The sequence below is a fragment of the Lissotriton helveticus genome, chromosome 1_1 (assembly GCF_964261635.1).
Source record: "Lissotriton helveticus chromosome 1_1, aLisHel1.1, whole genome shotgun sequence".
Classification (NCBI taxonomy): Eukaryota; Metazoa; Chordata; class Amphibia; order Caudata; family Salamandridae; genus Lissotriton; species Lissotriton helveticus.
Genome location: NC_136057.1, coordinates 367,092,977 through 367,106,946, shown reverse-complemented (window position 1 = coordinate 367,106,946; position 13,970 = coordinate 367,092,977). Strand labels below are relative to the sequence as shown.

Sequence of the window (13,970 nt, the reverse complement as noted above, 5' to 3'; positions counted from 1 at the left end):
TATTTACGATCCAGAACAGGATGGTGCTTGACGTCATCCTCGCAGAAAGGGGTGGAGCTTGTCGCGTCATCGGGACCTCTTGTTGTGTTTACATTCCAGACTCGGCACCGACTGTTAATTTGGCGGTGCAAAAGCTTCATAGGTTGCCAGCTGACCTTCATCAGGATACAGGCACTTGGTCCTTAAAGACATGGTTGTGGAGTGTCTTCTCCTCCTGGGGTTGGAAGATTTTGATGGGGATTGTTGGGATCGTTGGCGTACTACTGACTTGCTGCCTCTGTGTTTATTGCCTTCCCCCTTGTTGTTCCATGTGTGCCAGCAATATCCGTGCTTCTAAGCAACCAACACGACAATATCCCATTTCTAATGATGTGGAACTTCATGATATTCGTTGGTTAATGCTCATTGATGATGATATTTTTGAGTAATTGATTCCCTGCCCCTAGAATTGCTGTGAAGACCCTTCTTTTGGTTAATAAAGGCAGCGCATATGTTAGCCACAATCCTGCTAAAAGGAGGGTCTGATAGGTTTCATTTCCCGATGCCCCGCCCATTTACATTTACATTTACATTTACATTTACATTTATGAGTTAGCAGGATGTGTCTAACATGGTATATTCATTTATGCATTCTTGCTCATATTCCTCATCTAATATTCATTTATGCGTGTTATACTATCATGTTTTCTTAGCTTAGCTTGTGTGCCACCATTTTGGAGTGTTTCTCTTTGCGTGCGAGTCGCACTCGCTCACCCCTCCCGTAGGAATAGAGAAAAGAAATGTTAACGCAGTAGTTTTCCCTTCTCAGCTAACTGTGGCTGAAACTATAACAAATTCATTATCAGTGTTGTTCTCATATGCTAGAGACGCTGAGGCCCGGCTCCGCGGCCTTGGGCAGAGATAAGGAAATGTTGCCATTGCAGGTGCAAATGCCTCTTGTGTGAGGCCATTGTTCGCTCTTCCAGGGGTCCAGTATTTTTCCACACTGGGCGTGTTTTACTCTACTGTATCCTGATATAATGTACTGTTATGTTGGGATGAGTCAGTCCTCTCGGCGCACTCTTATGGGTGAGATCGGACAGGGCCCTCTCATATGGGAGTTTGTGGCCTAATGAAATTGCCTTATTCATTCTTCTCCACTGTCCGGCTGACTTATTATTGGGTAACTATAGGTGAGTGCGGTAAGTCACTTGGGTGGATTTGAGCCACGCTTATCAATTACAGTGTTTTCTTTGTTGTCCTTATGTTTTGTTATTTACATTATTAGGTAAAAGGGATGTGTTGTAATCTCCTATTCTTGGTATGCCAAGAATGTTGAGACTCCATGATGAGAATTCCATGTTGGGACAACTGGAGCCACTGAGCTGAGCTGACATGTTGTCAATTTTGGTGGTGCTGAGGTGATGACAATAAACTACTTGAATCACATTGAGACTGGCATTTTAATAATAGTCACTGTTGTCAAAGTATGAGCTTCAAATGACTGAGTTAGGTGATTATAAAAAGCAACAGAAAAGTTGCTAGTAGGAAAGCCCTTCACTAAACGGGAAGAATCAAACACACCAAGGCTTTGAGGAAGAAGTGTCTGCTCACTGCTGGTGTGAATTTGGAGGCCTAGAACTCTTCATTTAATGCTGGATAGAGTTTCTAAACGGATGACTTATTGTCCGCGGCGTTTATCCATCATTGACCTTAGAGTTATCATATTTGGATATTTTCAGTCTAATTCCCAAACAGATGCCAATTTAGAGGAGTGGTCATTTTTCCTTTGCTCCATTATGACTGTACATGTATCTGCATTCTAGCAGCAAACATACAGGGCTTGTCCATGGTAATGCATGGATAGAAATGTGTGGATAAACTTACCACAAGCGAGTCGTTGAATTCGTGGTTCAGATCTGCCTGCTCTGCTGCTTCCACCAGGCTCTAATGCAGAAAGACATGGAAAAATAAAACTCTGGATGAGTTTTAAGCTCATATGACGGCATAATACTTTCAGCGACCAATCCTGGATTTTGTGTGGTTCTAGATATCAATGAAAAGTATAGAACACTAAGAAAAGAATTCAAGGTCAGGATCGAATTTATACAAAAAAAATTGGGATCACTTTGCCACAGCATCTTTAGAAGTACATATGTGTCACATAGTGGTTGCCAGTAGGTCCTGTGATGAATAGGATTTTCACATGTAAACAGAAATCCTGATTTAACAAAACCGTAACTCCATGTAAAAATATGTAAAAATCTGCTGTAATAAGCAGAATGTTTTCTTCGTAGTTAGTGTTAGGCATGGGAAGAGGGATGCTTATAGATGTATAAGTAATATTGTGCAATATATGGCATACTTTACCCCCTGCCGTATATTATAAGGATACTACAAGTCACTGAGGAGTTCAGTGAACATATAGTGGAACGAGGCCAAAGGCCAAGTTCCTTTATAAGCTCATGGAACTCTAAGGTGACTTGCAATATCTTAATAATGTACAGCAGAGGATACTTTATTCCTAATAATACATGGTCACATCATCCCCCTTCCCCGAATGTGCTTAAATCTTGGTGTTGTTCTCTTTGATATGGAAGTGATAGGATGGATTTTAAGAATAAAAGTAGAATCTCTAGTACAAAACTAAACACATCAAAAAGCATGTAGATATTTGTGGGGAAAAGATATTTTAATCAGTTAACTACGAATCAGCTTTAAAAGCAAATCCATTAGCTCAGAATGTTTAGAAACATGTAAAGAGATTAAACTCCAGGAGATAAGATTACTTCTGTTTTATTATAAGTTAATAATGTGGAAGGAGCCCACATAAAGAGCTGATTAATCATGGGAGGCCAGGAAACAACTGCCTCTTACAAAGTTCTAATGACAAGACATTCTAGTGACATATATTAATTCTAACAGAACATTCTAAACCTTAAAGGAATATTCATATGTACATATTAGAAGATAATATGTTTCCTATATTTGCCTAAAGCATAGAAAAATAAACAAGTTGCCTAAATATATCCTTTCTACTTATCGTTGCTCAGCTAGAAAAACAGACCAGAAGAAGAAAAGGCTACTTTTCATTTTCGTGTTCAAACTGCAGCCTTAATTATGCTCTGTGACCTGCCTTTCTCCTTGGCAGCTGGCTCTGCAGCAGGCATTGTGACATCAGAACTCAACTGCAATAAGTTGTTTGAGTTCAGCAGCTATGTCATTTCTTTATTACCAGGAACTAGGAACGTCACAAGTCACCGGTAATAAGGAAATTAGAGGCAGGCTTTTATAGAGTAATTGCAGACTCCCATGTATTATGATTATATTATTATTGTTTTTCTTATAACTTTGATATTTTACTAATGATACTTTGATTATATTGTATCACTTCATCTTTATATTATGCTATGACTAAAATATCATTGCTGTTTATTTCTATTTTAATATAATTTTAAATATATGAGTCAAACACTAAACATTGTTTTTATTTAAAATATGTTTGTTTTTGTTTTGATCACGAAACAGAATGTCTTAACAATAACATATTTTTATTATATAACAGAACACATTAACATAACAAGTCTCATACATCCAATATAACTCGAATATGCCCTAGGGAAAGTTTTCACGGGGCTCTCAACACAATTTACCACCAAGCTATGCCACACACAAACCTAGAACACACTGGACAGAAGACATTAAAGACACACATTTTACTCACAACTCAGGCACACCAACTACTAGGGAGATATAAGCATCAAACAAGCAAAAGTATGACCAATAGGCCGGGCTTGTATTTTAAGTCTGAAGTAAAAGCTTTTAAAAAGTCTACCAACGTGAAAAAACAAACTAACAAATGATTGGTTTCTATACGTAGCACATCTTCAAGAGAGAGAATTTAATAGGTGATCATTCAATGTACTTTTGATATGTAAGATAATCTTTCATGCACTGCAGGGCAAGTGCTCCATTGAAGGCAGAATAATGCACAAACTAGCCAACAGCACATTGTGAGAGTGGCTTTACACCGCTCTTTGTATATTTAAATGCCTTGGTAACAATGCTTCACAAATGTTGCATGGTCAAGCCAGACCTAAAAACAAAGAACAAATTAGACAGATCATCAGAGATACACATCACAAAGTCTCAGCACATTTCACAGAACAGCACACAGTCTAAAAATATAACTTAACCAGCAACACCATTTCTCATCTATTTCTAACAGCTGGAAAACAGGCAGGTCACCAGCCTGTGATAAGGACACGCATCTGGTAAAGCCCTTCCACCACACCACAATCATATCCCCCATTTCAATGAAATAGAAAATGCCACTCAACATGATGAGTGACTAGAACATAACAACTAGACATGTCATCACAGGATCATCCAGACTCTGATCTGCAATAGAAACCTGAAAAGTGTGAAGAATGCAGACAGGATCAGTGAAAGCATATCCCAGAACACCCTACTTCCATGCGATGCTACCAGGGAAAATAGGATTGTAGTTGACGGATGAACTTAGAGTGGGCAGTTAACGCTCTGGTTGAATAATTGTATGTATTAAATGCAATAGAATAAAGAAACGCTCCTCATGTTTATCCCAGGATCACTTGTCATTATTACTTGCTGGCCTGTTATTTAATGCTCTCCAACCTATATGTGTGTCATTCATTGCCATGTTTACGCAGCTCAGCCATGAGAGGAGCAGATTTCCGGCCCTGAAAGCTCCTCCCACAGAAGTTCATACATAAAGGAGCCACTAGTGGTGGCTTGCAGAGGTAAAAATGGTGAGGCGGGGCAGGGCAGGGTGGGGTGGGGGTGGTGGAAGTCAACAGACGACGAGATAAGCAATATTAAACAAATACGTTTTAAAAAAACGCTTACTTTACGCTCACCACATCATCGCGTCTGTGATGCAGCAAGCGCAAAGTAAGTGGGTTTATTTAATTTTACTTATCCTGTTGTGTTTCGACTTGCACCAACATCCAACCCGCCCTGCCCCTGCGTCACCGCTCTTACCTGTGCGAACCGCCACTGGGAGCCAATCTAATTGAAGCTGGACCATACATGTCATCATCTTTTACATCACTTTCTTGTCTTTGCTTGCAATTATGCAGTTCGAATTTTGCAAATGTTTGTCTGTTTAAACAACAGCCTGGGAATATAATATAATATTATATTTGTATCATGTTGGGAAAATGATCACCCCTATAGCGTGAGCTTTAGCCTTGGTTGTCTTCCACCAGGTTTAGGTCAAGGATAACTGTTATGCTAAAAGCACTACAAGTCCATACCAGTTACAAACACTGCAGAATACTGTAACACAGCATAAGACAATGAAGAGAGTTCCTATTCATTATACAGATAGTGTATTCAGAGACCGGGAAGACAGGTACAAGTTAAAGGTATTTCTGATTGAAAAAGATATGCACAGCTTCAGAAAAGAAACATAAAGCTAAACAGAGAAGAAGAAAATCTGTTTTCATACAAAATACAAAGACTAGTTTAATAATGTTGTTCTACTTATGCACCATAGCTTATGATCTTCTATGCCAAAGCTGCACGAAACATGACCCGCTGCAAGAGAACGGCCTTTAATGTCAGACTTTAAAATGACATTCTGACTCGTGAATGACAGGCATTATTATTGACAAGAATTACACGAGACCTAAAGGTCATCCAATCAATGAAAGGCGATGGTGAGCCAAAAAAGGGAGTTCTGGGGCACAGCTTGCAATTAAAACATCTGCTGCTCCTAAGCTCAAGCCATGAGTTAGCATTTTAATAGATAGGCCTCGCAAATTGTCATCTGATTAGATGCCTAAAATCAACTTGACCCACCGAAGTTTAATCTTGGACCCTCACAATGAGTAGCCTGGTGGGTGATGCAACAATGATCATTTTTAGCCCCCCTACACGTTGTGTGGATGTTGGTGCGTTGAACACTACAACTGCATGTCCCAGTATTTCCAAGGCATTTCCCCTTAGTACATTTCAGCAGGTTTGACCTGATGACTTTTTTGGGGGTAAAATGTGGGGTTGTGGCAAATATCACAAAACTTGTAACTGATCCCGCCGCAAGTAGGAGTTTGCAGAGGAATCAAAAAAGAATGGACCACTCATCACTCATCAGATGGGCATTGAACTCCATTGACTCTCCTGTAAGGCTTCCTCGTAATGTTATCAGCAAACGCTGTTTGATTACTTTAATTGTCTTATCAATGTATCTGACCTGTAGGGTTCTGTGAGTCTCCCAATGAGTTTGTATCAATACAAGTAAATAAATAAACGGATAAATACATAAATACATCAGAGCAGTGCATTCATAGATGAATTGAGGAGAGGATCCTCATGAGTGGTCAATGGCTGGATCCCGGTGAGTGGTCAATGGTTGGATCCTGATGAGTGGTCAATGGCTGGATCCCGGTGAGTGGTCAATGGTTGCATCCTGATGAGTGGTCAATGGCTGGATCCCGGTGAGTAGTCAATGGTTGGATCCAGATGAGTGGTCAATAGCTGGAACGCGGTGAGTGGTCAATGGCTGGATCCTGGTGAGTGGTCAACAGCTGGATCCCGGTGAGTGGTTAATGGTAAGTGGAATAAAAGAGTAACTGGCATTGTTAATGCAAATAGTGGTTATGAAAATGAATGAGAACACTGGGATAAGAGTGGTGGGGGAGCAAGTTATGCATCTCCTCCTTCCTGCTGCTAATTATTACACTTGCTGCATGAACTGCAATGCTGAGGTGACTTAGGATGTATCATGGAACATTAATTGCATCCAAACCAGGATTCTGAAAGAGCCTAGATATGAACTCAGAATGCAGATAGCTAATTTTGTTGGTGTTTTGCAAGGAGATTTTGAATTATAAGATGTAGTTAATAACTTTCCTCTTAGGTCTCCATTATAGATGCAGCGGTAATCATGGTGAGATAAGACCAAGACCACACCTAGTATTCGGATATCGGTAGTTCCAGGATGCTGTATTACCAAGTGACGACATGGTATCCTTTATAGCTACAGTTAGCACATCACTTCATGTCATTGCGGATACGGTTTCCAGCCTTGGTTTTTGTATCTAAATCTAATGCATTTTGGGCATTGTAGTAAGGATTTACATCCACTGCCCTTATTAGACTAATACAGCTGTTAGCAATTATTTACAGGTAAATAGCCTTGGATTGGAAATGAAGTTCATAATGACTGAAGTGAGGTGCTCACTCTATCTATGAAATAGGAAATAACTTTCAGAATTCAGAATTACTACTAACATTTACACATGATATCAACACATTTGAAGCCTTTTTGCGTGCAAGTATTCTACCAGCTTAGACCTGAGGGATTCATCCACAAAGTCACGTGTTACTCCTGCATGTAGCAGGGTTGGACTGGGGCAGAAAAAAGACCCAGGTTCCAAAATAAAAGAGTGGCCCCCATTACTGAATCAAATAGCTACAAAATGTCGCCCACATTTGCAAAATTGGGGCAGTTTTGAACTTGTAAGACATGCTGTATAGAGGTTTTGCGGGGCCCACCATATTATAAACAAGCTCACAAATGACCCAAAACAGGCCCACACACTGATCTGTCAGACCAGCCCATCAGGCACTGCCTGCTTGCCCTATAGTACAGTCTGACACTGGCATGTTGTAACACTGGGGGTTTTGTAATGCCAGTTTGGGTAGACAGTCATGTTTCCACCTAAAGAAGCCACTCAGAATGAGAGTTCTGTTGCTGTGGCTGAGGTGCGGAGATGCTCAGGTGTGGAGGGCCTCCATTGGTGGTGTGAGTGGAGTGTGAAAAGTAAGGGTTATAGGGGTTTGATCAGTTGACTGACGAGTGGGACTGACTGAGCAGCCATATTCTGTTATTTTAGTAGAAGATGGTCACGCTCTTTGAGTGTGTTTTGAAAGGGGGAGCAGATGCATGTGCTCAGTGTGATGACCAGTAATTAGATTGTAGATTAATGTGGATGAAATAAGATTGATGCAGAATTATGATAAGCACTCTAGGTCAGAAAGTCATCCCTTTGCCCTGTTCACCCCCATTTTTTGCTGAATGATACTGGTGTTAACTGACTCTGACTGTACCCTGGGCTCTGCTAACCAGGCCAGAGCCAGTGCTAAGTTTAAAAATGAACATGTAATAGAGTTCACTTACAATTGGCAATAACATGGCCAGGGAGTGCAAACTACCTATAAGTCCCTAATATTAAATAGGGCATGACATTTTTAAGGCCAGCAGATTTCCTGCACTTGCATGTGTGCACTGCTGAGTTCCTGCTGTCATTTTAAAGGCAGCCTGGCCTTGCAGACTGTCTTTAAAAGTGCAATTGTGTACAAACTCGACTTTGGTGGTGTGGCAATCTACCCTAGTTTTACATATTATGCACCCCCAGGGTCTCCAGTAGGTGTTCTAGAGTTGGGGGTCATGTAATTATAAGCAGGGACCTTATAGAAGATGTGTATATGCCCTGGTGAGGGACAATTGCCCATTTCATATTTCCCCATAGTTGATACTTAGCTCCATTAGCTAACATTGCAATATTTTATTTTATGATAAATATAGCTAGGAAAGGAGAAAACTATCATTCAAGGACTTAAAAGATTGGTATTGATATATCCATCAACTTGCCACATTTGAATTTATCATAACTAGTACAGAAGAGAAGTTATGAAAATGTATCTTCTGTAAGCCAAATCCAGCCTTCAAGTGGTCTCTGCTGATTGGTTAGTCTTTACAGGTTTACCCAGGCTGCTCTGATTAGGTGAGAAGTTGCATAGCAGGAGCAGAGTTTATCTGATGGAGAGAGCTCTGCAGCTGGGGAGTATGGGTCCTGAGGATGGGTATGGGTAAATCAAACTGAGCTCAAAGAGAGAACAGATTAGTAAGGAATCCCAGGCATGCCCACCCCCATGTCCTGGGCGCCAGCCGGATGGCAGGCTTAGGACAGGAATTTGCAGAGGTCAGGGGGAGGAGAGCTAATGAAAAAAAGCAACACTGTGGGTTGGTTGAGCTAGCTCATACTCATCTGGAGAGAAATCACCCATGTTGGATTTTGGAAGTAAAGTGCTTTGTGGAACAAGAAGATGCCACACTTTGGAGGAAGTTGTCATGCTTTTGAGGGGCATCGCTTTGTTCACCCTAAGTTGGCAGGGTATGCCTAGACGTGGGTCCCTTGCTCACTCTACCACTGGATTAAAAATAGCCTGGCTGATGAGGATTATGAATCCGAAACCGGTCCCAGGATGCTTGTTTCTGGTCCAGGAAAGACATGGCTTGGCAGTTCGGGCTGGACTGTTGCCATGAGGCACAGGGTCAGACGGATTTGCCTATGGCCATGTCTGAACTGGGGTGGTGGAGTGAGCTAAAGAATGGTGATGGATTAAACCCAGATCAGTTGACTGAGGTGAGTTTTGGATTTGCTCAAACCCTCCATCCATCATCCCCTTTGGTATCGCTTTGAGGGGCACCCAGCATCTCATTGGACAAAGGGGCCCATGCTTGTCGCTAGATAACACTGAATAACACTGAGCTGCATAGTCTCTCAGATCTGTTGCCTGAAACTACAAGGAAAAGCAGGACTGCCCTGCTGGAAGCTGGGTTTGCACCCAAAAGCTGCACTCTAAAGGACTGTGCCTGCTGCACAGTCTGGTACTACCACCCTGGGACTGTTTCTTGCTTCAAGAAGGATTAAGGAGTGGACTCCCTGCAAGCTACAGGTTAACAGAGTCAAGCCCACCTGCATGATTTCCTCAAAGAGTCCCCATATTGGAGTGTGTCCAGTGGACTTTTAAGGATTTGGCCAGGTGCATTGCAGGAATTGTGGTCCAGGCATCCCAGAGACCCTCTCGGAGATACCAGGCCTTTGGATTGGTGACTTGGACACTTTGAAGCTACAAGGAAACCTTCTGGAAGCACCTCCTGAATTTTGAAGAACTTCTGAGAAATGTTTGTAAAAAGCTCCATAAGGTGACAGACCCGACCACGAGAATCAAGCTGACAACCTTTAACCACGATCCCGCTAGGATTTCAGGTTTATCTCTTTGAAAGCTCTGGACTGCCAGGATTTGACTGGAGCCTCTCAGAAAGTTAAGCCAGCAAACCCTCTCCAGATCTAGCCTACTGTGGAGGGTCAAGTGCCATCGGAAGAAAAAGCTCCAGAAACGTTTCTGGTGTTAAGGTCAGATTTTAACTGAGGCCTCTAGTGTATCCGACCAGAGCTCCATCATGGTCAGCCACAAATGTTGACTTTGTCCTGGTTCTAGAGTGGCACTATAGGCTTTTAATCAGTATAAATTGGTTAATCTTTACAAATTCATATCTCCGGTTCCCTACACTGAATTTTTGTCATTTTGGTGTGTATATGTTCATAACAATATGTACTATTTTTAGAAATCTGTGTGGTATTTTTATTGTTTTGTCTTACTTGTTTGATGTATTGGTGTTTTTGAATGCTTTGCTCTTCTGTCTCCTAAGTAGGGCCTGACTTCTCGTTGTCAGCTACCAAGGGTTGAGCAAGGGAAACATTTACTGAGACCTTTACTGGACTCTATACCATGTTAGTGGGCTTATTGCTAGTGGGAGGTGCATATTTACCCCTAACAATAATCCACTTTCCAACACTCTGAACCTGCAGCACAGCTCTTCAAAGGTATTCAAGACAAGAGGACCTGGGCCAGGTGGGGTAGACAGTGCAGTCAGTTGCATCAATGGTCCTCCTGGATCTAAAGGAATCAGTTCTACTGATGACCTTCCTTACCTGTGCCAGTCACTGCGGTATTACACACAAAATAACAGTTTTTGTCGGACTGGTAATCTTCAAACCAACCTTCTTCCTTCTCATAAAGTTTTAATGTATCAATAACTTCAAACTCCACGTCTTGACAACAAGGGAAGTTCTTTTCTTTACTGACCTTTTCTCTACCATTTTTTTTTAATCTACAATTCTGGTCCAATCGGTCAGAATGAAACGATGAAGAAATGCACCGTTCAAAATGCTCTAGGGCCTGAAGGAAAGGACTGGAATGAAGTATGTTGCCCTGGGTGTTGAGAGTTTTCTGGTAACCCCAGTAACCTTCTCTGTGTAACTACCTGCACAGCTTCAACCTTGCTCCGCAACATATTCTCCATCTTTTCTGAGAACTTCTTCACCAGCTCCAAACCATCCACTTCCTTGATCTTCAAGGAAGGCTCGACATCTTTGTATTTCTGTGAAATTAGAAAAAAATCAAGTCTTGTTAATTTATCCATTTATTTATTTTGTTGCAGTTTTATAAAAAGTGGATTGTATTACATTTATTTACAGTGTAATCTAATCGTAAGAATGCAGAGGTAAAAGGCCCAACATTCTTGAGTTTGTCCTTGATTCAACGCACTCCAGATTCACACAGGTAGGTGAACGGAGACTGTACCTACATGCTAATCTAGACAAACCCCCTTACCCCCACCTTAAAGGAACCCATTAACTGAAGAGCACATCACTGTTCGACCAGTACCTCCACCTGCTCATTGTTTACTTAAGAAAATAGCACCATGAAGGACTCTAGTGACAACATGGGGGCACTATACAAACACCAAAATAAATATATACAGTGGTTAGTAAGTGCTACATAAACATGCAAGTGCAGAGTTGAGTTAAATCACAACTTTCCCTACATGGTACCATACATTCCTGAGCATACCAGTAGAAATTCAACCATAATGCCCCTACTCTGATTGAACTCCACTGGCAGACCCTCCCAGCCTGCATCATCTTCAAGACTAGTTGGATGGTTTGCAAGGGTACCATGAACAGCATCCCTGCCTATTAGGCTGGCTATCCTTCCCTGGTGGGTCTCAGCAACCCCGGACAATTCCAGGTAGGAAACCAAGAAATGAAGAAAATTTGAAAATCAATCTTCTTCATCTACACACCTAGTATTCAGGACAACAACCATATATCCATCTGAACTGCCTACCCATACTGTAATTCAGGAAAGCGCTGAAGACACACCTCTTCAGAGGACATTACATCTCAACACCATTGTAAGGTCCTCCCCTTACATTATTCTACACCCGCTTCAGTTTCACTGTCACCCCTGGGTTGTGCAGAGAACTCTGATGCCTTGTGGCTAGGCTCATGCTTCCTGACTATCTATCTATCTATCTATCTATCTATCTATCTATCTATCTATCTATCTATCTATCTATCTATCTATCTATCTATCTATCTATCTATCTATCTATCTATCTATCTATCTATCTATCTATCTATCTATCTATCTATCTATCTATCTATCTATCTATCTTTCTATCTATCTATCTATCTATCTATCTATATATATATATATATATATATATATATATATATATATACACACACATAGCAGTGTTATCCATGGTAGTGAACAAGGCTTCAAAGATGAAACGCGTAGATGCTGTCTGCCTTTGCTTTGTGTTATTAAATATCTATTTCATCTCTATGGAGTGCCGTCTCCTGCGTGAATCTGTTGGGAGCAGTTTGATATATATATATATAAAGACCGTGAACAAGATCTCAGTGGGAGATCGAAACGCGTTGGTGTTTGAAGTGTTTTGGAGTTTCTTTAAAAATATGCATTAAATCATCTTGAAGAAGATTTGTGGTGCGATCCGGCTTCTTTTCTGTGTGAAAAGAGATTATTAAATATAAATATATATATATATATACATATATATATATATATATATATATATATATATATGTCATCAGTCATGTCATTTAACATGTCCTGAGTTATGTAATATGTGTTCATATGCATAATATAAGGTCATAAGCAGTGCATCGCTCAGTAAATTCTGATTGGTGAATTTCACTGGATTTTTGTTTTTTAAACGTTTATTTCTGTTTTATTTTAATAAACAAATCATAGTCTGTCTTCATATGCATAAGAAACAACTAGGCGATGAACCGTCACACTATGTAACCAGGGGCAGCTCCTCCGTAATAGTGTTGCCCTAGTACCAGCAGATGAAAAATGAAATGATAATAAAACAATTTATTTGAGAAGCCTGAGCCATGGCGTCTTGTGCGGGGCCAGGCCATGGAAGGGAGGAGGAATGGCAGGCACTTATAAATGGCCAGCCAAACAGACATGCACACTTATATTTCTCCAACCCAGGTGTGTTGAACAGCCGGGTTGGAAAATAGCTGCTGGCTCCCTGTGGCTGAGCGAGCATCAGACCAGTCTGCTCAGGCCAATACAGGCGCTTCTCTCATTGTAGCTAAAGCATGAGAGCAACGTTTGGATTGGGTGGAGAGCCTGTGCTGTGGCCCATGGACCGCCGGGAGGAGAGCTGGAGAGGAGCACCAAGGCGGCCGGCAGCGTCTGCGGCAGGTAAGTCTTCTTTTAAATTGTATTTATTATTATTCTCAGTGGTGGCTCCTCGTGGGAGTGCTGCGGGGTGGTGGGGCGGGGGAGGGGCAGGGTGGGGGTAGTAAACTCCAGCTTACGGCCACAAGGAGTTAAGTAAAGAAATAAATAAATAAAACCAATTACATTTTGCACCTGCAACACCAATCGGCGATGCAACATGCGCTATGTAATTCGTTTTATTTCTTTATTTCTTTACTTACCTCCGTTCGGCTGTACGCTGAAGTTTACTAGCCCCCCCCCCCGCCCTGCAGCACGCCCACGAGGAGCCGCCACTGATTATTTCCCTAACGCCCACCCCCTGCACCGCCCCTATTCTTTCGAATGGCTGTGGCCCCCACTGTGTGCAACCTTATGCAGTGGCCTGCTGGCCAAGCACACACTGTAACAATGTGCACCTGAGCAGTTAGTGAGTGGCTTAAAATCGGTCAGTATTCGTGTGCTTATGCTAAACTGAGCTTTAATGGGGAGAAATGTTCCAACAACAATGTGCACAAAGCCTCAGATTCTCTCTAACGAAGGGTGCATAGTGCACATGGAAAAATCTCATCTACACATGTGACTTTGGGAAAGAACCAGAGAATACCCTCTAC

At 41.5% G+C, this 13,970-nt stretch overlaps 1 protein-coding gene across 1 annotated transcript in view; it reads right to left on the bottom strand.

Moving 5' to 3' along the window:
- Positions 1-13,970, bottom strand: part of CACNA2D4 (calcium voltage-gated channel auxiliary subunit alpha2delta 4) — a 924,019-nt gene that overhangs the window by 661,860 nt on the left and 248,189 nt on the right. The window contains exons 3-4 of the mRNA XM_078673672.1: positions 11,078-11,194; positions 1,867-1,926 (exon numbers count right to left, since the gene is read on the bottom strand). Of these exons, the coding sequence (XP_078529798.1) occupies positions 1,867-1,926; positions 11,078-11,194 (177 nt within the window). The remainder of the gene's footprint in view (positions 1-1,866; positions 1,927-11,077; positions 11,195-13,970) is intronic.